We start from the raw sequence: 25880 nt of genomic DNA on the forward strand, positions 1-25880 counted from the left end.
GATGGAGTGATAGTGAGAGAAGAGAAGAAGAGAGGAGAGGATGGGGTGATTGTGAGAGAAGAGGAGAAGAGAGAAGAGGATGGAGTGATAGTGAGAAAAGAGAAGAAGAGAGGAGAGGATGGGGTGATTGTGAGAGAAGAGGAGAAGAGAGGAGAGGATGGAGTGATTGTGAGAGAAGAGGAGAAGAGAGAAGAGGAGAAGAGAGGAGAGGATGGAGTGATAGTGAGAGAAGAGGAGAAGAGAGGAGAGGATGGAGTGATTGTGAGAGAAGAGGAGAAGAGAGGAGAGGATGGAGTGATAGTGAGAGAAGAGAAGAAGAGAGGAGAGGATGGAGTGATTGTGAGAGAAGAGGAGAAGAGAGGAGAGGATGGAGTGATTGTGAGAGAAGAGGAGAAGAGAGGAGAGGATGGAGTGATTGTGAGAGAAGAGGAGAAGAGAGGAGAGGATGGAGTGATTGTGAGAGAAGAGGAGAAGAGAGGAGAGGATGGAGTGATAGTGAGGCACAGCACAGCCTGGAGAGCTGACACACATTAGCATGACTTTCATGGGCTAATTAAATGGCTGTTGCTCAAAGCTGATCTATAGAAGTAGTGAGAAAAATCTTGAGAGAGTTTCGGCTCTCCACAGTGACCCTTTCACACCAACTGATATGTTTCAAGAACCTCCACCTCCCACTAATCCCTCTGTTTCTACTCATCTCTCTCTCTCTCTCTCTCTCTCTCTCTCTCTCTCTATATTTTTAAACTTTATTTTACTCCTCTTTATTCTGTAGAAGATGTGGAAAGGCTGCCATCGTGTGACGACCCGAAGATTTTCCTCCTCTTCCTCCTCCTCATCTTCCTCATCCGTTTCCATTCAAACATGCAGGACAAAATGGAACTTCCTCAAACCGTCACCTCCAACTTAAACTATACGCCTTATTACAGGAACTCAATAAACCATCTGCTTAAACAGACCGGTCTGAATCAGTCTGTGGATTACAGAGTACCCATGATGCAACACTGCCACCTGTTGGTGCTGTTGTAAATCTCTCTCTCTCTCTCTCTCTCTCTCTCTCCCTCTCTCTCCCTCTGTGATGAAGTGCTCACATTAGGAGCTCCTGAGAGCCGTGCAGTCTAGAATGGAAACACAACCATCTGCTGCCTTATTCCTAGTTACGTTTCTGACATGGAGGGAGAAAGAAAATGTTACTGGAAATAGAAGACTCAATTTGTTTTGTGTGCATACACCATAACCTGAGAGAACAGAAAAGAAAGGAACGAAAGAGACGCTGGAGAAGAAGAAAAAAAACGTCTCCAGTCGTAATGCTTACTATAAATCACCTTATAATGTCTGTAAAGAATAAAAACAAGACACGACAATGCGAAGTGAAGCCAAGTGCGATTGAATGCTGGATTCTGATTGGCCAGAATCGTTCACATGGATTTGTATGGCAGATGTGTTCCATATACGAGATGATTAATTCTACATTAACGGAAATAATCAGCACTTTCTGACAATCTGCGGGAAAGCCGTGACTTCCGTCTTCGGTATAGAGGGTTTCAACATGACATATATTATGACATCATAACCCGTTTGGGCCTTTTTACACCCGGTCACTTCGTGTGTTGTCTCTGATCCGATAGCTATCTGATTTGTTAAAACTGTCCCATTTACATCAGGCCACATAAACGCGTCTCGGCGAATCGGATATCGATCCGATCTTTTTACTCCCACCCAAAATGCAAATACGTTTTACCTCATTTCTGGGGTAATTGGAATGGAACACACTTTGGTGCATTTTCTGCAATTACTGTTTGCTGCATTTTCGCTGGCGGCAGCAGCAGCGCATTTTAAGACCCAACGAGACACCTGGGTGAAAGATCGGAGCCAGCGCTGGTGGGAAAACATATTTGTTTCTGGCGCGATGCACGACACTTCCGTTTGGGAAGAGTATAGCGCTGACGTATGTGGCTTGAACAACCTCATTCATTTACACCTGTACAGTTTCATCTGAAACGCGTCCCAGACCACCTCCTGAAGGGGTTTGAGCGATCGGATTTATATCCGTCTCCAAACCGTTTCGGAGGGCATTTAGACCTGGTCTTTTCACCATCGGATAGCTATCGGATCACAGAAAACGCAGGAAGTGACCAGGTGTAAAAAGCCCCTTTAATACATTAGATGTCATGGAACATAAACATTTCCTTCCTGAGAACTTTTAAACGTTTTTTATCGCTTTATCTTATTAACTGTCTGGGAAAGACTCTAGTCCATCAAAACACACATGGAGTTACCTGCCGATCATATTGACGGACATGCTGACTTCCGCGTTTGTTTACCGTGTGAGGCGACGTATCAGATTCACTCATGTCCACAGTTGTAATATCAAAGAGCAGAGGTTTCCTTACGAGCCTCGTGAACTGAAATCATTAGAAATCCTTCATGTGGAAGCTTGAGGTTTAGCAGGAAAGATGCTCCTTACTATAGACATACAGTAAGCTAGCGTGCATTTTAGGAGGAACCGAATAGAAGCCTTTATTTTGGTCACATAGTGAAATCCTTTCTTCACAAATTTGGAGGTTGTGGTCAGAGCACAGAGTCAGACGTGATACAGCACCGGTGGAGCAATGAGGGTGGTTTATGGGCCTTGCTCATAGGCCCAAACCCTGATCCTCCGATCAAAATCCCAGAGCCTTAACAGCTTCAGGATTACTGATGATTTAAAGATAAATAAATAAATCTGAAATTTCAAATATTGAGCAAAGCGAGTGTATTACTTAGCTTATGCTTGTTCTGTAACAATGAGCCAATCACACTGGTCCAATCACACCAAAGAACCTTGCTGTGTCCCTGATATGCCTTCTGACAAACATTTAGCAGACACAGTTATCCAGAGTGACTTTCAACTGAGCAATTGAGGGCTAAGGGCCTTGCTCAAGGGCCCAGCAGTGGCAGCTTGATCCTGGGGTACAAACCCATGACCTTTTGACCAGTAGTCCAACACCTTAATCAGTGAGCTACCACATCCCAAACGAAAATAAACAAGGTTGTCTTCTGATCAGTTTCTCCCATCAGAGCTGGGACTCTCTCCAACGTTTTGGTCCAGAAAACACCTACAGTTCAAAGGTTTGCATACCCTGAAGGGAACTGTTACATTTTGCCATTTATTTGGAAAATATGACTGATATGCCGGAAAAGGGTGGCTTGCCGGAAAATGGTGGCTTGCCCCCTTCAGGTTGGTGGAGAGCTCGGGAGATCGACAGGGTGATCGGTGTACAGTATCTTCTGCAGTGATGCGGTCAATATACCGGTCTGTTGTGGTGAAGAAAGGCAAAGCTCTTTATTTACCAGTCGATCTATGTTCCTACCCTCACCTATGGTCATGAGCTTTGGGTCATCCCGGATACAGGCGGCTGAAATGAATTTCCTCCGCAAGGTGGCTGGGCGCTCCCTTAGAGATAGGGTGAGGAGCTCGGTCATTCGGGAGGAGCTCAGAGTAGAGCCGCTGCTCCTCCACATCGAGAGGAGTCAGCTGAGGTGGCTCGGGCATCTGCTCCGAATGCCTCCTGGACGCCTCCCTGGGGAGGTGTTCCAGGCATGTCCAACCGGGAGGAGGCCCGGGGGAAGACCTAGGACACGCTGGAGGGACTATGTCTCTCGACTGGCCTGGGAACGCCTCAGTATTAACCCGGAAGTGCTGGAAGAAGTGTCTGGGGAGAGGGAAGTTGGCATTCCTGCTTAGAGTTTTGCCCCCGTGACTCAGCCCCGGATAAGCGGTAGAAGATGGATGGATGGATGGATGGCTGGATGGATGGATGGATGGATAGATGGATGGATGGACTGATAATGCAAAAGAGTTTTTTCTTATTTAAGGATAGTGGTCACATGAAGTTAATTATCACATTGTTGTTTGACTCCTTTTTTAAATCTAATGATGACTGGAATCACCTTAACAACCCTGATCAAAGATTTGCATATCCTTGAATGTTTGGCCACTTTATAAACACACAGGTCGACACACAGAGCTTTAAACGGCTATTAAAGGGACGGTTCCACACCTGTGACTCATTGTAATTGTAATTAGTGTCTGTACATATATAGACAGTGAGTTTCTCAGCTCATGAGGTGATGCACTGACTTGGCTCAATACTGCACCATGGGGAAGATGAAAGAACTGCCAATGGACCTGCGTAATAAGGTAGAGGATCTTTATAAAGCAGTAAAAGGATATAAAGAGATATCTCAACACTTGAAAATGGCAGTCAGTGCTGTTTAAACTGTGATAGAGAGGTGGAAAATTAGGGGTTCTGTTGATACTAAGCCACAGTCAGATAGACCAAGAAAGATTTCACCCACTACTGCCAGAAGAATTGTTCAAGAAGCAAAGAACAACCCAAAAACAACTTGGAGAATTATACAGGATGCTCTGGGAAAAAGTGGTGTTGTTTCAAGGAGTATAATAAGGAGGTACCTGAACACAAATGGCAGAAAGCTGCACATAGGACGATCTCGGATGTACCAACATGACAATGATCCAAAGCACAAGACAAGGATGACCCTGCAATGGCTACAGCAGAAAAAGTTGAAGGTTCTGGAGGCCATCACAGTCTCCTGACCTCAATATCATTAAGCCACTTTGGGGAGATCTCAAACATGCAGTTTGTGCAAGACAACCAAAAAAAAATTACAGGAACGAGACATTTTGCCAAGAAGATCAGGCAACTCTAACCACCTGAGAGAATTAATGACTTCATGCACAATTATTACAAAAGATTGCATCCCATAATTGATGCTAAAGAGGCAACACACCATATTAAGAGCTGTTATTGTTATTTACTATGCAAACTTTTGAACAGGGATTATTTCCTTATTTTTCTTTTATGTTTTGTTTGAATAGCTTGTGCTATTCTGTTATGCCTTACAAATTAACTTGGGTCCTATAAGAAATAAAATACATTTTACAAGAAATAAAATACATTACTCATGTTTTATTTTAAAAAAAAAAAAAAAAAAAAAAAAGGTTCACACCTTGCAAATTCCCCTAATGTATACAAACTTTTAAGCACAAAATTGTACAAAATACAGCAGCTGTGATTTTATCAATGATTTTTTTTTTCAGAGAAATTAGACACCAAATTTAATGGGGTGTATGTGTGTATGTGTACGTGTATGTGTGCATGTGTCTGTGTGTACGTGTATGTGCTTGTATGTGTGTGTGTGTGTGTATGTGTGTGTATGTATGTATGTGTACAGTACAGACCAAAAGTTTGGACACACCTTCCAAAAGTTTGGACACACCACCTTTTCAACAGGACACCCCAAACACACCTCCAGGCTGTGTAAGGGCTATTTGACCATGAAGGAGAGTGATGGGGTGCTGCACCAGATGACCTGGCCTCCACAGTCACCGGACCTGAACCCGATCGAGACGGTTTGGGGTGAGCTGGACCTCAGAGTGAAGGCAAAAGGGCCAACAAGTGTTAGCACTTGTCTCTGGGAACTCCTTCATGACTGTTGGAAGACCATTTCAGGTGACGACCTCTTGAAGCTCATCAAGAGAATGCCGAGAGTTTGCAAAGCAGTAATCAGAGCAAAAGGTGGCTACTTTGAAGAACCTAGAATATGACATATTTTCAGTTGTTTCACACTTTTTTGTTATGTACGTATATAATCCCACACGTGTTCATTCATAGTTTTGATGCCTTCGGTGTGAGTCTACAATTTTCATAGTCATGAAAATAAAGAAAACTCTTTGAATGAGAAGGGGTGTCCAAACTTTTGGTCTGTACTGTATATGTGTGTGTGTGTGTGTGTGTATTTGTGTGTGTGTGTATGTGTATATATGTATATGTGTGTGTGTGTGTGTGTGTGTGTGTGTGTGTGTGTGTGTGTGTGTGTGTGTGTGTGTGTGTGTGTGTAATATTGATATTTGCTTTGACAAAAAAGTTTAAGTTGTTCCACGGTTTTATTATGCAGTATTTTTATTTCTGCATATCGACGCACACGAATGACGTCACGGCAGAGCCCCGTTCCCAGAGTGACGCTGTCTTGTTGATGACGTCACGTCAGGGTAGGGCGGGGTTGCGCCATTTTGAATGTGGACAGTGGAGTGTGGGAGGAAAAGGCAGGAGGAGAGTTTGTGCTGCTTCACAGGGACTTCAGCTGGAGACGTGCAGAGACAAATAAAGCGGCTAGAAAAAAACAAAACCCCCCGATTTGTTAACAAGCAAAGGTTTGATTTGATCTGCAGTAACTGCTGGGGAAAGTTATCAGGAAGCGCCGCGGAGATTCTCTCTCGCCATGGCAGGTAACTTTGCTAAGCTAACCGCTAGTCTGCAGGAACGTCATGATAACAAGTTAGTGCATCGCTTCCTGAGTTATTCCAGTGCCCTTAACACCTGACAGCGTTGTCGGCATCTCTGTACTGCAGCGTGTGTTTCGTATCATCACGTGTGAACGCTTCAGGAACGGAAACAGTGCTCGTGTCTGTAGCTTAGCATGTTAGCATCCTGCTTTTCCATCCGCCCAAACTTTATCTATCGATGTGTATTTTATTTGACTATTCTTATTGCGTTTATTTTATTCCGGTTTTTAGAACCTTTGTACATAGAGTAAGAAAAGAAAAACAATATTATTTATTTTGCTATCGTGTTTGTGTGGTTTTTATTTCCCCTACCCGTTTTCCGTTATGATCAGACAAGCTGATTTGATTGGTTGATCTCTTCCTGCCTCCTTGTGCTATGATTGGCTCGTTGTTATTGAGGAACCGTTTGTGAATGGGACGTGTCAGCCAATCTCGTGTCAGGAGGCGGGTTGTTTCGGAATATAGGTGGGGTTGAATAGCGCGCGGCTTTGCTAGCTCAACTTACTGCTAGTGAATCTGGGGCTTTATTTATTTATTTGTTTATTATTCTATCTATCTATTTATTTATTTAGTCTAGGTGGATGAGTTTAAATCAGTAGTATTTTCATTTTATAAGTTAAACTATCCAGCTGCTGTAAATGTTGTAGGTATTTAATAGAATGCACTTTGATAGACATTTGCAGTAAAAATGGGGCAAATGGGGCAAAAGATTCATCACATAAAGTGTTCCAGATAAACATCAGTGTTTTTTTCCCCCTCTGTGTGACCCTTTGTGATTGTGCTCAGAGATGTTAAATGTTACAGGATTGTTGTTGCTTGCTGTTTAAAACCTTGTGTGTGTGTGTGTGTGTGTGTGTGTGTGTGTGTGTGTGTGTGTGTGTGTGTGTGTGTGTGTGTTCATATATATTTCTGCTTTCTCTGGTTCAAGGTCACTTAATTTCTAAATGTTCATCAGTCGTTCAGGAGACTCGAGACTGTAGTGAGAAATATATGCAAACTTAATATCTCTATAATCCCTTTGGAGAAAGTCTGCTCTCTGAATGCTATATGACGTGACATACAGCTAAGTATGGTGACCCATACTCAGAATTCGCCCAGGGAACAGGTTTGGGGGTTTGGGGCCTTGCTCAAGGGCACCTCAGTCGTGGTATTGCCGGCCCGAGAATCGAACCCACAACCTTTGGGTTAGGAGTCAAAAACTCTCTAACCATTAGGCCACGACTACCCCCTAACCCCTATCATACAAAAGTGCAAAAGTTTGGCGTGTACCGGATTGAGGATCGAATTGGCTGGAAAAAAAATTTAATAATAAAAGTAAATTAATATTTTATTACGACTGAACCGACTCAAATATCTTGTAAGTCCAGGGAATATTTTATTTAATTTATTTATTTATTCTTTTTAAACTTTATGTTCATATCTTATTGTTTGTGTCCTGTTTAAACTGACCGTATTCAGTGTAGTTCAGTAGGAATCACTGTGGACCGCTGATTAAACCGAATTGTGCGACGTAACCGCGTGCCGAGGTTGTCGGACTCCGGACGCCTCGTCGGCACCGTCGGACGGAGCGGAATGTAAATTAAATTATAACGGCTGCTAGACGAAGGTGTCCGTTGTCGCACCTGCGTGATGAACTGATCCTCACCGGTTCCTGTTCTCATACGGTTAAAAAAAAATCGGCGCTTAATCGCCACAGCGGATCGGTTTATTGTGTAATTCGCCGCTCGGTCTGATGGACTCACGCCACCTGTTTCTTCTCTTTAAATCACATGCTTTTCTATCTGTATCGAACTGTCTTGATTCACCGGCTTTCAAAAGACACACAACTGAGTCAATGTCCTCATCCTCTTTGTCCACATCACTTCCCTCCAGCCGGATTTTTATAGCACAGTCGCTCATCTTTTTTTTTTTTTTTTTTACACACCAGTCTCAAATTTTCCCAGAGCGGTTTGACGAAGCACCAGGCGTTTGTTCGCTTCTCTGCGGCAACACGATCAGGACACCAGCGTGAGAGTGTAAGGCTGAGGAGACAGGATGTTAGAATGAAACACTACACCTGTCTGTGGGGTCTGATCCGTTCTCTGTGATTACGATAGGTCTTGTCGTGGTTGTGGGCGGAGTTTAATCTAGGTGTATTGTGGCTGCAGGTGCCGGAGGCGGGGGCAACGACATGCAGTGGTGTTTCTCGCAGGTCAAAGGAGCGATCGATGATGACGTAGCTGAAGGTAAGTGTGTGTGTGTGTGTTTTATTGTAGTGGACAGTGTGTTCCAGACACGGCTCATTTGCATGTCGTGACGCCTACAAAACTCCATTAAAGGGCATGTGTCCAGAGCGCAGACGGCCTAAAATGAACTGGATAAAGACTGAAAAACAGAAGTGGAAGATATTTGATCTCTTAAAAAAAAAACTTTAATAAACTGTATAATGTTGTTTTATGACATTAATAGTAAGCGACTGCTAAATCTTACAGCCGAGTATATAATATAAGTTAGTCTTCTATGTAAACGTCCACACGCTCCTTCCTTCAGGTCTGGGTTCGGTCGGTGTCGGTTAAAAAGAAGGTGTGTCTGTTTTTTTTTTTTTTGGGCAATTTACAGAGTGCTGGAATCTTATTGTGAAACAAGGAAGGTGCGAATCCTGCCTCGTCATGTTCCCACATAGCTCTGACTGTGCAGCCAGAAACCGTCCTGAAGGAGAAGAGCGATATGTGCGAAGCGGCTCAGTCCTCGTTGTGCTGAAGAAAGCGAGAGATACCGAGATGTCGTTAGGACCCGGGCGCTCCTGAGACCTTATTACGTACATATAGAGGTCATTACGGGGGGCACAAACTTTTGTCATCACCTCGGCTCCTGGATGGATGGATGGATGGATGGAAGCGTTTTTGTCCTCTTGGACCTGATGGATTTTTTTTTCTCCTTTCTTCTTCCCCTTCTCCTCATGAGCGTTCGGCACACACACGCCGTCGGCCATGAGTTCGAACCCAAAGCCCCGCCCACTTCCTTCTCGTGGCGTCGGTTAAATCCGGTCCTATAAACCGCATAATTTGCCGTGTCTAAGTGTCTTTTTTTTTTTTTTTCTTTTTATCGTATCCCGATAAAACTTTAAAGGAGCTGCATCTCAGATGAGCCGTTTTGCATATTCATGTTGTATGCAGATGAGCTCGTTTCCTTACAGCGGCGACTTTTACAGATCTTCTCTGAATCCGTGTGGAAACGAGCGGCAGAATAAATATTCTCTAATCGATAAACGTCTTTAAGCAGTTCGGTAAAATCAGCTGTGCAGAATTACACTTTTACTTTCGCTTTATTTCCGCCTCGAGCTCCGCGTCTGTGGAGACTAAGGAGTTAAGGATCTTTTGCTGTTTGTCTAAAGCACAGCGTTCGGTTCGGTTTGTTTCGTCCTCCATCTTACCCAACTTTCCCTGACGGCGTGAACATGACCGCACACGCCGCAGCCTGTCTGAGGGATCCGTCGCCTTCGTACACGCCCTCTCTGAATCTCCCAGGATTCCTCAGGGGATCTGCGCCGTGTCAGAACGTCTTCAGTATCACAGGCTACAGAAAAACCCACAACAACACACATCTGACGACGATGACGACGATGAGTTTATTTAGTTTTTTAAAACCGCATCAGCTTCCAGAAGCTCGATCACTTTTTCTTCCATTTTTTTTTTTTCTGTGGCCCAAAAGACCCCCCTGTCTTTACACCACAATGGTTTGTCCTGTGGAGCTTATTCCTGCTTTAATAACGTGGATGTCCTTTTGTACTATATGAACTCTCTCTCTCTCTCACACACACACACACACACACACGCACTCGCACACACACACGCTCACACTCTCACACACACACACACACTCTCACACACACACACACACGCACGCTCACACTCACTCACACACACACACACACATTCGCACTCACACATACACACACACACACACACACACACTCACTCACTCACACACACACTCTCTCACACACACACATACTCCCTCTCACACACACACTCTCTCTCACACACACACACACACACACACTCTCACACACACATTCTTTCACTCACACACATGCACTTGCAGAGAGGCCTCAGGGAGCCTGAGCTCACACAAAAGCCCCCGTCTCTCTTTCTCTGTCCCTCCCTCTTTCTCTGTATCCCCCCATTGTTGTGCTTCAGTTAACAGCCGAGGGTTAAAGCATGAGTCAGACTCCAGCGAGCGAGACTCAGAGACTCTGTATCTCTGTCTCAGTTTTATCTCTCTATCTCTCCCTCTCTATCTCTAGCTCTCTTTCTCTCTCTCTCTATGTAGCGCTATCTCTCTGTAGTTCTCTCTCTCTCTCTGTAGCTCTCTCTCTCTCTGTAGCTCTCTCTCTGTAGCTCTCTCTCTCTGTAGCTCTCTCTCTCTGTAGCTCTCTCTCTCTCTCTGTAGCTCTCTCTCTCTCTCTGTAGCTCTCTCTCTCTCTGTAGCTCTCTCTCTCTCTCTCTGTAGCTCTCTCTCTCTCTCTGTAGCTCTCTCTCTCTTTGTAGTTCTCTCTCTCTGTAGCTCTCCTCTCTCTCTGTAGTTCTCTCTCTGTAGCTCTCTCTCTCTCTCTCTCTCTCTGTAGCTCTCTCTCTTTCTGTAGTTCTCTCTCTGTAGTTCTCTCTCTCTCTCTCTGTAGTTCTCTCTCTGTAGTTCTCTCTCTCTCTCTCTCTGTACCTCTCTCTCTCTCTGTACCTCTCTCTCTCTCTGTAGCTCTCTCTATCTCTGTAGTTCTCTCTCTCTCTCTCTCTCTCTCTCTCTGTACCTCTCTCTCTCTCTGTAGCTCTCTCTATCTCTGTAGTTCTCTCTCTCTCTCTCTCTCTCTCTCTCTCTCTCTCTCTCTCTCTCTCTCTGTAGTTCTACTGGGATGTTGTTCTATACCACAGCAAACAGCAGCATCTCATTTTCCTGTGTAACGAAACATCTATAATTATCCTGCAGTGTTGTGTAACACATTATGGAGTGTGTGTTGTGTTCATGCACGCTTTGGGCTCCTGACGGCGAGGTCACCTGGAACTCTGTGGGTTTGACTGTGTGTGTGTGTGTGTGTGTGTGTGTGTGTGTCTGACAGCTGATATCATCTCCACCGTGGAGTTCAACCACTCAGGGGAGCTGTTAGCCACGGGAGACAAAGGCGGACGTGTCGTCATCTTCCAGCAAAACACTGAGGTACCACGGCACGTTTCCCATCATGCATCACTCCGCAGACCCTCCACTTTTTTTAAAGCACCCGTCACTTTAACATCTCTCATTGTAATAGTCTCTCATCACACACACACACACCCAAACACAAACTCGACGCATGAACCAATCAGCATGAACATCAGCAGTGATTGGCAGTTGCCTAGGTGATTTGTGAAACATTTTCCTCTAAAGATGTTTCTGACGGAGGAAGAACGAGCCAGCGATGCGACGCGGCCTTTCGTTTTGTCTTGATCCGTTTGTTTATTTTGGACTACACAGAACAAGGCGCAGTGCCGCAGCGACTACAACGTTTACAGCACGTTCCAGAGCCACGAGCCCGAGTTCGACTACCTGAAGAGTCTGGAGATCGAGGAGAAGATCAACAAGATCCGCTGGCTGCCGCAGAAGAACGCAGCGCAGTTTCTGCTGTCCACAAACGGTGAGTGAGTCAGAGACGGGGGGCGAGGGGGAAGTCCCCAGGACGTCCTGCGGTTACGGTGAGAAGCGAGGAGTCGTGTAAAGTTCAGTGCTGACAGGAATAAAACATGAGCAAGAAAACGTCCTCGAGTTCGATCAGATCATAAAGGTTCCGAAAGATAAACTCTGAGCTCTAACCCTCTGGAGTCCAAAGGCGCACCGTGCGCTTTTTCCTCTTCAACGTGAAGTCCAGTTAAAATACTCCGTCATTCATAGTCATACAGTACAGACCAAAAGTTTGGACACCCCTTCTCATTCAAAGCGTTTTCTTTGTCATGACTATGAAAATTGTAGATTCACCCCGAAGGCTTCAAAACTATGAATGAACACGTGTGGAATTATATACGTACATAACAAAAAACGTGAAACGACTGAAAATACGTCATATTCTAGGTTCTTCAAAGTAGCCACCTTTTGCTTTGATTACTGCTTTGCACACTCTTGGCATTCTCTTGATGAGCTTCAAGAGGTCGTCACCTGAAATGGTCTTCCAACAGTCTTGAAGGAGTTCCCAGAGATGCTTAGCACTTGTTGGCCCTTTTGCCTTCACTCTGTGGTCCAGCTCACCCCAAACCGTCTCGATCAGGTTCAGGTCCGGTGACTGTTTAGGCCAGGTCATCTGGTGCAGCACCCCATCACTCTCCTTCATGGTCAAATAGCCCTTACACAGCCTGGAGGTGTGTTTGGGGTCATTGTCCTGTCGAAAAGGTGGTGTGTCCAAACTTTTGGAAGGTGTGTCCAAACTTTTGGAAGGTGTGCCCAAACTTTTGGAAGGTGTGCCCAAACTTTTGGAAGGTGTGCCCAAACTTTTGGAAGGTGTGCCCAAACTTTTGGTCTGTACTGTAAATAAAACATGCATAGAAATCTTGAAATGTCTACTTTTAAATAGAACAAGTTCAAGTCAAAAACAAATAATCTAATTTTTATGTAATCCGTAAGAAAGTAAGGAGCTGTCCGGTTTCTCCTGTTTCGCCTAATTAATAGCCGTGACTTACGGCTAAGTACGGTGACACATACTCAGAATTTGTTCTCTGCATTTGACCCATCCAAAGTGCACACACACACAGCAGTGAACACACACACACAGCAGTGAACACACATACACACAGCAGTGAACACACACACACACACAGCAGTGAACACACACACACACACAGCAGTGAACACACACACACAGCAGTGAACACACATACACACAGCAGTGAACACACATACACACAGCAGTGAACACACATACACACAGCAGTGAACACACATACACACAGCAGTGAACACACATACACACAGCAGTGAACACACACACACACACAGCAGTGAACACACACACACACACAGCAGTGAACACACACACACACACAGCAGTGAACACACACACACACACAGCAGTGAACACACACACACACACAGCAGTGAACACACACACACACACAGCAGTGAACACACATACACACACAGCAGTGAACACACACACACACAGCAGTGAACACACACACACACAGCAGTGAACACACACACACACAGCAGTGAACACACACACACACAGCAGTGAACACACACACACACACAGCAGTGAACACACACACACACAGCAGTGAACACACATACACACACACAGCAGTGAACACACATACACACACACAGCAGTGAACACACATACACACAGCAGTGAACACACACACACACAGCAGTGAACACACACACACACAGCAGTGAACACACACACACACACAGCAGTGAACACACACACAGCAGTGAACACACACACACACACAGCAGTGAACACACACACACACACAGCAGTGAACACACACACACACACAGCAGTGAACACACATACACACACACAGCAGTGAACACACATACACACACACAGCAGTGAACACACATACACACACACAGCAGTGAACACACATACACACAGCAGTGAACACACACACACACACAGCAGTGAACACACACACACACACAGCAGTGAACACACACACACACACAGCAGTGAACACACACACAGCAGTGAACACACACACACACAGCAGTGAACACATACACACACAGCAGTGAACACACACACACACAGCAGTGAACACACACACACACACAGCAGTGAACACACACACACACACAGCAGTGAACACACACACACACACACAGCAGTGAACACACACACACACACACAGCAGTGAACACACACACACACACACAGCAGTGAACACACATACACACACACAGCAGTGAACACACACCCCGTGAACACACACCCGGAGCAGTGGGCAGCCATTTATGCTGCGGCGCCCGGGGAGCAGTTGGGGGGGTTCGGTGCCTTGCTCAAGGGCACCTCAGTCGTGGCCGGCCCAAGACTCGAACCCACAACCTTAGGATTACGAGTCAGACTCTCTAACCATTAGGCCACGACTTGCTAATGTGTTCTCACCTCCCACTGAGTGCGCTGTTCATATGCAAATGAACCGAAGTGATTCGGGTACACACACACACACACACACACACCCCACCCCCCGAGACACAGGAACGACCCGGTATGTGAAATCCGGACCCGTGTGCTTGGAAATGCCAGGCATGCGATGTTCACTTGTGTGTTCGGCTGAAAAGGAACCGTTTCCTAGAGTGACACAAAGATGTATAGCCGTATAATCCTGGGTACTATGTGACAGAGTAGGTCAGTGGGGCTTCTACAAACCTCACACCCCTTTTTTATCTCACACTCTTACTGTTTTTTTTTTGTTTTTTTTTGCAGTTTTGCCCTGATTGTGTCTTCTGTGTCATCACTAACTTCTAAAGTGATTTTGTGTGATAGTTAAATATTCTAAATAAACTACAAACAAAAAAAATATACACATTTATTTTGCCCTCACATTCTTTCTTGTACAGAAACTCCTCTCAGTCACACACACACACACACACACACACACACCTGTAAGGCTCATTATGCGGCTCTTTATGCAGCTCATTATGCGGGCCTTTGTCTTCTCAGGTGTTAATCACGTTAATACTCATGATAGTTGACGCCTACTCAATGCAAAAAAAAAGCACAGATGTCAGATGACAACTTCTCCAGGTCCTAAAAATACCCTCAGACCTCAGAGGGTTAAAGAACCATGGTGAGAAATCGCACTCGCGGTCTGTTCGATTCGCTTGTGAGAAGATGAGTCGATTCAGAGTCACACCAAAAAATAAGGAACTAGGGAAAAGAATCAAAGGAATCAATTTCGCTCTGATTCAGAAACGGAAATACGTGTGAAAGCTCTGTGTGTGTGTGTGTGTGTGTGTGTGTGTGTGTGTGTGTGTACGTACATGCATGCTGTTACCTCACCGTGAATTAGGCGGGGACTGTTTGATTGACAAGCCGGCAGAACGTGCCTTGTGCACAAAATGATATCTGAATGTGGAGCTCGTCTGTTATTTGACAAAGTTCTGACTACTTTAAAGCTTTTACATCCAGTTCCTCCACCTCATTCCTGTTATTTTTCTTTTCTTGTTGTTTTGTTTTTGTTTAATTAAAAGATAAAACTATAAAGTTGTGGAAAATAAGTGAACGCGACAAGAGACCAGAGGGCTACAATCTGAAAGAGGAGGATGGGCGGTGCAGAGATTCATCCACTATCACTTCTCTACGGGTACGTACACATACACGCGCACACACACACACACACACACACACACGGCTCATATCCTCTGCCGAGTCTTACCCGCTCTGTGCTCTCTCAGGTGCCCGTGTTCAAGCCCATGGACCTGATGGTGGAGGCGAGCCCTCGGCGTGTGTTCGCCAACGCTCACACTTACCACATCAACTCCATCTCCGTAAACAGCGACAACGAGACGTACCTGTCCGCTGACGACCTCCGCATCAACCTGTGGCACCTGGAGATCACCGACCGCAGCTTCAGTATCCAAAGTTCAGGCTCGGGTGGAGAGGCGTGTTCTTCCACCTCAAGCACTGGAAATGAAGTGACACCTAAATCCAAATATTACTCAATAATAATAATAATAAAAATAAATACAAGTGTACTTTTCTTTGGACACCAATTTGAGGCGTTTTTTTTCCCCCTTACCGTTTTATTTTTGGGTGCAAATGATGGTTTTAATTGTTTAAAAACTTTACGTTTAATGACACAACAATTCAAAACGCTGTCAATCATCTGACAACTTTATTACTGTTTATTAATTTAACCACTTATTAACTAGGAAGATTTTAAAACAGAGGTGAAAGAGTGTTTGAATCAGTGTGTGTGGGCACGTGAGTGCGTGTGGGCACGTGAGTGCGTGTGGGCACGTGAGTGCGTGTGGGCACGTGAGTGCGTGTGGGCACGTGAGTGCGTGTGGGCACGTGTCAGAGAGAGATCCTTCTGTGGGAGCTGCACCTGCTTCTTAACTCGCTCTCAGACATCGTGGACATCAAGCCAGCCAACATGGAGGAGCTGACGGAGGTGATCACGGCGGCCGAGTTCCACCCGCACCAGTGCAACACCTTCGTCTACAGCAGCAGCAAAGGCACCATCCGGATGTGTGACATGCGCGCCTCCGCCCTCTGTGACAAACACTCCAAACGTGAGTCTCACCACCACACCGAAGACGTCTCCTTTATTCCCGAGGAGCGTACGACGGGTTTAATGTAACCGTATTGTTTGAAGGTTTATCGCTACAGATGAGTGTCTTTTTTTTTCCTTCTCAGTGTTCGAGGAGCCAGAAGACCCCAGCAACCGCTCTTTCTTCTCAGAAATCATCTCTTCCATCTCGGACGTGAAGTTCAGCCACAGCGGTCGCTACATGATGACCCGAGATTACCTGTCCATCAAGATCTGGGACCTGAACATGGAGAGCCGGCCAGTGGAGACCTATCAGGTAGAAATGCCAGAACGTAGACATCATCACCAAAGACCGTACACCCGCTCACAAACGTGCACGATTAACTGGTGTCACTGTGATGGGCAACTAAGTGCATTGCCCCGCCCAACCAGATCGCACTAATACCCCTTTTCCACCAAAAAGAACCGGGTGCTGGTTCAGAGTTAGCGCTAGTGCTGGTTCAAAGTTGGTTTCACTGGCGAACCTTCTAAGAACCGGTTTGCCTTTCCACCAGCTAGAGAGCGTCACGTCACTGTATACGTGTCACGTGTCCCAGCAACGTTAGCGCAGCAGCGACAAACACAACAACAATGGCGGATGTTGCTTTACTGTTAATGCTCATGGCTTGTGAACATACATTAACACCCAAACGCGGCGAATCTGACGTGTACGTGCGGCTCCGTGTAATCTGTATAAACGGAGGTTGTAATCGATAAAGTACATAACGTTATTTTATCCTTAACACAGAAAAAAGTTAGCCTTAGCATGTAGCTACCTACTATCATGTGTGCTGATAATGTATCATATCGCGGTAAAGTAAAAGTGTATTAAACATTAGTATACTTAAGGTACGTTATCTAATGCGCTAACAGTAGCCCCGCCCACAGCTCCTGACGCAAGCGGTTCTTAAGTCTCAACGTTTTGGTGCTACTTAAGAAGCACTTTTCCTGGTTCGGAACCGGTGCTTTGGCGGTCGAAACAGAAAGAACTGGTTCTAAATTAGGCTCCGAACCTGCACTCAAACTGCCTCGGTGGGAAAGGGGCAAGATAGGAAACAATAGGATTCATTTAATTGTAACTAGTTAAGTGACTTTTTAACTTGAATACTAACTAGCTGGAGCTACCAAAGTGCTGTATTCTTAGTCGTAGCCATGTTCTGATTTCTACCGTGTTCGGAGAAAGAAGAACATTTTCACAGCGTTTAAATAAAACGTATTTTGGTGAGAAAGTTGAACAGTTTGGGGGAAACTAACACTTTCTACACGTACTGAATAAAAAATAAAAATCCATATTTTTGAATGACACAAAAAAGGTTCCATCAATAAACAAGTGTTTAAAATAGTTTTATAGCTTTTTTTTTTTTAATAATCTAAAACAGAACTAGGACATTTGTGCAGTAACGTCGTGTGAACACCAGAGGGCGTATAGTGTCTGGTATAAAGAATCCATTAAACCTCGTTTCCCTTTTCCGACTTTTCAGCCTCCTGTTTTTTTCCTCCACAGGTGCACGAATACCTCAGGAGTAAGTTGTGCTCGCTCTACGAAAACGATTGCATCTTCGACAAGTTCGAGTGCTGCTGGAGCGGGAATGACAGGTGAGGAGACGTCCGGTTAGGGTTTTACTGAGGGGTCCTGCTATCCTTATGCTAGCATCCAGTGACCAGCGGGTGAAGATCATTCAGCCCAGTTGGTAATTCCTTATACATCTAATTACTGTGTTTGCTACAAAGAAGAAAAATGAGTTTTTTTTTTTTTAAATCACAGGATTTACGACTGACGGTAAAGTCTTCAGTGTCAGGAAAAGGTCAGAGGTCAGGTATTCGGACATCTCCGGGACAGGGGCACGTAGCGTGCGGCGTGTTTTTCTCGTCTCTGATGTTTTTTGTCAGGCAGTGCCGATGACACCCCAGGGTGGGGTGCACATATCGAGACAAGCCGCTCTTATCAACGGCTGCAGGTTTAGATGAGTCCTTTGGTCATTGGGTCAGAATATCACTTGTTTTAGTCTCACGCAGCTTAAGTAACGTGTAAGGAAGTCGTTTCCGACAGCGTGTCCCATTAAAGGGAACCGATCAGTGACCAGGTGGTGTGATGTGGCCTGGAGTGACACCGAGCCTCGATGTAATCCTCTTACAGTCAGACGCTTTCAGAACACTTGTTTGTTTTCCACACACACACACACACACACACACACACACACACACAGCTGATGCTCACTTAATACACAGACACAGCTGGTAATGTTTACACACACACACACACACACACACACACACACACACAGCTGGCAGCAGACACACATTTGCCAGAGTACACATCACACTAGCGATGACTGCATTCACAGCTGGAAATGTTACACACAGCTGGCAAAGTTTACACACAACTAGTAATGAATTCACACAGCTGGAAAAGTTACACAACTAGTGATGCCTACACACAGCAGGATGTGTTACACACACACACACACACACACACACACACACACACACTGAGAGAACGAGGCATGAACATGAACTAGATTAAAATGCTAGTTTTCGTTACACCTGTGAAGACAAAGGCACACGCACAAAATGAGAAACATTCACAAATGAGCACAGACACACACACACACACACACTGGCAAAACTGGCAGCATTTTTATATTTCATTTCTCTGCCTCTCTCTAGCGTGGTGATGACGGGCTCTTACAACAACTTCTTCCGCATGCTGGAGCGCACACAGAGGCGAGACGTCACACTCGAGGCATGCCGTGAGAGCTGCAAGCCCCGGCAGCTGCTGAAGCCTCGGCGCGTGTGCGCAGGCGGGAAGAGGAAGAAGGACGAGATCAGCGTGGACAGCCTGGACTTCAACAAGAAGATCCTGCACACGGCCTGGCACCCGCACTCCAACATCATCGCCGTGGCAACCACCAACAACCTCTACATCTTCCAGGAGAAGGGCAACTAGGAGCGACCAACCTCTCACACCTCCGTCTGCGTGCGTGCGTGCGTGTGTGTGCGTGCCTGCGTGTTTGTGTGGAGAAAAAAGTTCAAGAGGAACTAGAGAAAATAGTTTTCGTGACAACCATCACCACTACTGTCATCATCTGTATGATCCCCTTCAGGGCGGGGCTCGGTCACTCGGTACCGAGCCAGCCGTGACGCACGCCGTCCTCTCTGGGTACCCACAATCCTCTTCTCTTATCCATCAGGCCTGGTTACAGGGCCACGTTGGCCACAGGATCTTGTAATGTCAGTCATAGTTTTTTTATTTTTTTTTATTTTTTATTTTTGTAATTGTCGAAACTTCAAACTCCGAATGTGCTGATGATCAGTTACGCAATACAACGCAATATTTGCATACGTTATTGTCATTATTACATTATTAACATGTACATTTCAAACCCGATTGAGAAATTCCGTAATTCTGTGCACCCGACGAGGATTCCAGCCGCCTCCGATTGTGTTGTAATAAAAATATTTGGGATCGGCACATTCCTAATTTGAACCCCCGACTCCGGTATACTTTACACCTCAGCTCTTTTTGTGCCATTAAAGTTTTTTTTTGTTGTTGTTTTTTTAATCTTCAGTGAAATTGCCAAGTTGTTTAGGTTGTTTTAATTCTGTTTAAAGAATTTTTTTTGTCCTTTTTCTCAATAAATTCTCCTCAATACTGTACTCAAACCACATGGTTCCATTCAGCCATTCATTCTCCAAAACCTCTACAATACATTTAACGTACGCAATACATTTCTCACACACACAAACACACACACTAAGAACAAAGAAGGCCGGTCTCGGTGCCGACGAGCCCGTGGCAGTATTGTAGTCGTGTGATCTGTTTGCCGCCGTCTGTCCTCTACATGATCCAACAGACTGATGAACTCTTGTTGTATTTTTCTGTTCTCGCCTCTCTGTCTGTCTCTCGTTACAAGCTGAGAAAGATTATAGAGATTATGATGATGGGGAAAAAATGGTATTTATAAACTGAACAAACATTACTTACAGACTCGTGTCTCTTTTTTCCCCTCCTGAGACTTCTGGAGTACCGACTTCATGTTACGTGTTTCTGACTCGTTGCTGCTGTAAGACGATACCTGAAAATGACTCGGTGCAGTCGAGTAAATAAGAAAAAAAAAAGAATTAACTTCAGGGGAAAGGATGTGGGACGTGAAAGACGACTCGTTTTATTTACTTACTTAATTAGGTGAACTTGTGAGTGTCCTGGTCACAATATATAAAATTTAGATATAGTAATCTTTTTTAGTAATCGTCTAATAATCCTCTTTTTTTTTTTATGGGTGTGAAACTACTCGTGTTCTTCGTGGACGTGACGACTTTCACTCAACACACTTTTTTTATGGAAAAAGTAAATACGGCGTTAACGTGTAGTCGGTACTTTCGCAATCTGGAAGATAGAAAGGAAGGAAAAAAGGAAATAAGAAACGAGAGAAAGAGGAAGTAAGGAAGAAAATAAAAGGGGAAGGAATTAAGAAAGAGGGAGGGAGGAAGAAGAAAGAGGAAGGAAGGAAAGGAGAATAGAGAGGGAAAGGAATAGAGACAGACAAAATAAAAGAGGGAGGAAGGAAGAAAAAGGAGGGGGGTTAATAAAGAGGAAGGAAATGGGGAAAATAAAAGAGGGGGAGAGAGATAGGGAAAGAGAGAGAATAAAAAACAGGAAGGAAGAAAATAAAAGAGGGGAAGGAATTAAGAAAGAGGGGGGGGTTAAGAAAGAGGAAGGAAAGAAAGGAGAAATAGAGAGGGGAAGGAATAGCAAAACTGAACTACTGCTGTCATGACCTTGCTATATCCCTGCACAACGATCTGATCTCCCACTTCAGCCACAGCTCGCACCCTTGGGGTAACCATGGACAATTAACTGTCCTTTTCCCCTCATGTTGCTAATGTGACTCGCTCATGTCGGTTTCTTCTCTACAACATTAGAAGGATTCGGCCATTTTTGTCCACACAGGCTGCTCAGGTACTTGTTCAGTCTCTTGTCATTTCTAGACTGGATTACTACAATGCACTGCTGGCAGGTCTACCTATGAACGCAATCCGTCCTCTGCAAATGATCCAAAATGCAGCTGCAAGGCTTGTTTTCAACCTGCCAAAGTTCTCCATACCCCCCCCCCGCTGCTGCGATCCCTCCACTGGCTTCCGGTAGCTGCACGCATCCGATTCAAAACACTGATGCTGGGCTACAAAGCCAAAAATGGACCATCTCCATCTTACCTCAAAGCCCTCATCACTCCTCTCACTGCACCCCGCACCCTCCGATCTACCAGCGCTGCTCGACTGGTTCCACCATCTCTCAGGGTAAGAGGCAAGTATACTACAAGACTCTTCTCTGTTCTGGCACCAAGGTGGTGGAACGAACTTCCCCTAGAGGTCCGGACAGCCGAGTCACTGGCTATTTTCAAGCAGCAGTTGAAGACCTACTTATTCGGGAAACACTTCAACTAGCACTTCTTTCCTTATCTTTTGCATTTAAAAAAACTAAACTTTGACACTTTTTCATTGTAACTTTGAACAAATGTTTTAAACTCATGGTATCTTAAGTATGTAACCGAGTGAGCAGCATTAATGTATTCAATGTTAGAGATTTAAGCACTTATGTACGTCACTCTGGATAAGGGCGTCTGTCACATGCTGTAAGTGTAAATGTAAATGAATAGACACAGGGAGACAAAATAAAAGAGGAAGGGGGGTTGAGAAAGGGGAAAATAGAGAGTGGAAGGAAGAGGGGAGACAGAGAGAATAAAAAACAGGAAGAAAGGAAGAAAATAAGAGAAGAAAGGAAAAGAAGAGAGTCTGCCAAATGCTGTAAATATATTAAATAAGCAGTTGATCATTTTGCACTGATGTTTAAAGTTCTGTCTGGAGTTTTGATGCTAAGTGTAATTCTAGTCCCACTGAATGTGTCTCAGTGATTTACACACGTATTCTAGTCCCACTGAATGTGTCTCAGTGATTTACACACGTATTCTAGTCCCACTGAATGTGTCTCAGTGATTTACACACGTATTCTAGTCCCACTGAATGTGTCTCAGTGATTTACACACGTATTCTTGTCCCACTGAATGTGTCTCAGTGATTTACACACGTATTCTAGTCCCACTGAATGTGTCTCAGTGATTTACACACGTATTCTAGTCCCACTGAATGTGTCTCAGTGATTTACACACGTATTCTAGTCCCACTGAATGTGTCTCAGTGATTTACACACGTATTCTAGTCCCACTGAATGTCTCAGTGATTTACACACGTATTCTTGTCCCACTGAATGTCTCAGTCATTTACACAAGTATTTTAGTCCCACTGAATGTGTCTCAGTCATTTACACACGTATTCTTGTCCCACTGAATGTGTCTCAGTGATTTACACACGTATTCTTGTCCCACTGAATGTGTCTCAGTGATTTACACACGTATTCTTGTCCCACTGAATGTGTCTCAGTGATTTACACACGTATTCTAGTCCCACTGAATGTGTCTCAGTGATTTACACACGTATTCTAGTCCCAGTACTGAATGTGTCTCAGTGATTTACACACGTATTCTAGTCCCACTGAATGTGTCTCAGTCATTTACACAAGTATTTTAGTCCCACTGAATGTGTCTCAGTCATTTACACACGTATTCTTGTCCCACTGAATGTGTCTCAGTGATTTACACACGTATTCTAGTCCCACTGAATGTGTCTCAGTGATTTACACACGTATTCTAGTCCCACTGAATGTGTCTCAGTGATTTACACACGTATTCTAGTCCCACTGAATGTCTCAGTGATTTACACACGTATTCTAGTCCCACTGAATGTGTCTCAGTGATTTACACACGTATTCTAGTCCCACTGAATGTCTCAGTCATTTACACACGTATTTTTGTCCCACTGAATGTGTCTCAGTGATTTACACACGTATTCTAGTCCCACTGAATGTGTCTCAGTCATTTACACACGTATTCTAGTCCCACTGAATGTGTCTCAGTCATTTACACACGTATTCTTGTCCCACTGAATGTGTCTCAGTGATTTACACACGTATTCTAGTCCCACTGAATGTGTCTCAGTCATTTACACACGTATTCTAGTCCCACTGAATGTGTCTCAGTGATTTACACACGTATTCTAGTCCCACTGAATGTGTCTCAGTGATTTACACACGTATTCTTGTCCCACCGAATGTGTCTCAGTGATTTACACACGTATTCTAGTCCCACTGAATGTGTCTCAGTCATTTACACACGTATTCTAGTCCCACTGAATGTGTCTCAGTGATTTACACACGTATTCTAGTCCCAGTACTGAATGTGTCTCAGTGATTTACACACGTATTCTAGTCCCACTGAATGTGTCTCAGTGATTTACACACGTATTCTAGTCCCAGTACTGAATGTGTCTCAGTGATTTACACACGTATTCTAGTCCCACTGAATGTGTCTCAGTGATTTACACACGTATTCTAGTCCCACTGAATGTCTCAGTGATTTACACACGTATTTTAGTCCCACTGAATGTGTCTCAGTGATTTATACACGTATTCTAGTCCCACTGAATGTGTCTGTCATTTACACACGTATTCTAGTCCCAGTACTGAATGTGTCTCAGTGATTTACACACGTATTCTTGTCCCACTGAATGTGTCTCAGTGATTTACACACGTATTCTAGTCCCACTGAATGTGTCTCAGTGATTTACACACGTATTCTAGTCCCACTGAATGTGTCTCAGTGATTTACACACGTATTCTAGTCCCACTGAATGTGTCTCAGTCATTTACACACGTATCTGAGGTCAACATGATGCTCATATGAACAGATTAGCTCACTTTATATCATGTCTTTAGGTTATAAAAGCTAACTGAATTAGCCTCAGCAGTTAACATTGTTTTTCTTATCGATTTGCACGCTATCTGAGGTAAAAGTTGATCTATCTGGTTGTTTCGCCCAGTTGAAGGTCATTTCCGTTGTTTTTAAGCCTTTAAAACGTTTTATTTGCACATCTTTCTCAGGACTTTAAGCTAGCTAGTTAGCTTAGCCTCAGCGTCCATGTCTTTTCCGTCGCATAGCAACAGCGAGGCTGACTTTGGACTCAAACCAGGACTGACATGTAGACGTAATGAATTTACAGATTACGGATCATGACGTGTTATTACACTATTAGAAGACATGTTTACACGTTTTTTTTTTTTTTTTTATAAGAGTGCTATTTACGCCAGGATCAGCATACACACAAATCCTCCAATAGGAGTGCAGCGTGCGTGTGCGTGAGTGCGCGCGTCCGCTTGGCAGTGTTACGCAAGCCTCTCCGTACAGAGACACAATGTCGGACGCTGCTGCTACACGAAGCGCAGGAGAGCCAGGATTAAACGGTACGTACTGTCGCCCGCTCCACTCTTATTACACTGTCATCCCGGGAGCACGAAAGACGGGACTTTATCGTACCCCACTGCGCGTTTTTTAGGACTTTTTACACGTTGCTTTTTATACAAAACGACGTTTTCTGAGTTCAAAACAACTAACTCGAGCGTTCCTAATAACGGCTCGATATGATTGACACCTAAAGTAACCAATGATTATGCGCAGATTGTAAAAAAAGGCGGGAGAATAAGAACGATTGACGGTCTCTTGACCAATCATAAAATGGAACGATGTGACGTGGCTTTGCTGGGTTTTATGTCAACAAGACGACTGAAAACATGGAGAATTTTGTTCGCTGTGGTTTTTTTTCATCCTTATAATTTATTTTGTTAAAATACTTTTGAGTGATTTTAAATCCTGATTTATGACTTTAAATCCTGATTATCCTTTATTTATCGAATTTATCCAGCTTTATATAAAACAAGTGATTAGATTTAACATTTATCAACGTTAGTGAACATAAAGTGCTTTTGTTTTAGTGCTAAAATATAAACTAAACATATTTAAAATCTTTACACCTTTCATTAATAGTTTAATATTTATAAACTAAAACATTGTGTTGATACCGAACAGATTTTACAGCTTCTGTCACTAAAACAAGTTCCTCGCATGTGAAAACATAACGGGCAATAAAGCTTTCTGATTCTGATAAAGATTCTGAGTAAAAAAATATATATATATCGCTCTGTATCGCGATATTTTGTGTGTGTGTGTGTGTGTGTGTGTGTGTGTGTTTGTATGTTTTTGTGTGTGTGTGTGTTTTTGTATGTATGTGTGTATGTGCTTTTGTATTTGTGTGTGTGTGTGTGTGTGTGTGTGTTTTTGTATGTATGTGTGTATGTTTGTGTGTATGTGCTTTTGTATTTGTGT

The 25880-nt window shown here is 44.2% G+C and overlaps 2 protein-coding genes and 1 long non-coding RNA gene across 4 annotated transcripts in view; 2 read left to right on the plus strand and 1 right to left on the minus strand.

The window, feature by feature from the left end:
* Positions 1 to 6054: 6054 nt before the first annotated feature.
* Positions 6055 to 20271, plus strand: ppp2r2ab (protein phosphatase 2, regulatory subunit B, alpha b). Of its 2 annotated transcripts, XM_027162265.2 has the most exons (10): positions 6056 to 6289; positions 8494 to 8571; positions 11439 to 11536; positions 11831 to 11990; positions 15548 to 15660; positions 15752 to 15929; positions 16427 to 16591; positions 16716 to 16885; positions 18113 to 18204; positions 19276 to 20271. In XM_027162265.2, the coding sequence occupies exons 1-10, from the start codon at positions 6283 to 6285 to the stop codon at positions 19553 to 19555; spliced, it is 1341 nt and encodes a 446-aa protein (XP_027018066.1). In that variant the 5' UTR covers positions 6056 to 6282; the 3' UTR covers positions 19556 to 20271. The 2 variants fall into 2 exon arrangements, with proteins under 2 accessions (XP_047660965.1, XP_027018066.1); XM_047805009.1 differs by lacking the exons at positions 11439 to 11536; positions 11831 to 11990 and having other exon boundaries at positions 6055 to 6289.
* LOC113652934 lies at positions 20159 to 21111 on the minus strand. Its single transcript, XR_003442976.2, has 2 exons — positions 20594 to 21111; positions 20159 to 20522 (listed from the first exon to the last, which is right to left on the minus strand). It is a non-coding gene; the product is annotated as an uncharacterized LOC113652934 (long non-coding RNA).
* Positions 21112 to 24801: 3690 nt separating this feature from the next.
* Positions 24802 to 25880, plus strand: part of bnip3lb (BCL2 interacting protein 3 like b) — a 10472-nt gene continuing 9393 nt past the window's right edge. The window contains exon 1 of the mRNA XM_027162269.2: positions 24802 to 24961. Coding sequence (XP_027018070.2) covers positions 24913 to 24961 — 49 coding nt within the window. The 5' untranslated portion in view covers positions 24802 to 24912. The remainder of the gene's footprint in view (positions 24962 to 25880) is intronic.

This window comes from Tachysurus fulvidraco, chromosome 20, assembly GCF_022655615.1.
Source record: "Tachysurus fulvidraco isolate hzauxx_2018 chromosome 20, HZAU_PFXX_2.0, whole genome shotgun sequence".
NCBI lineage: Eukaryota > Metazoa > Chordata > Actinopteri > Siluriformes > Bagridae > Tachysurus > Tachysurus fulvidraco.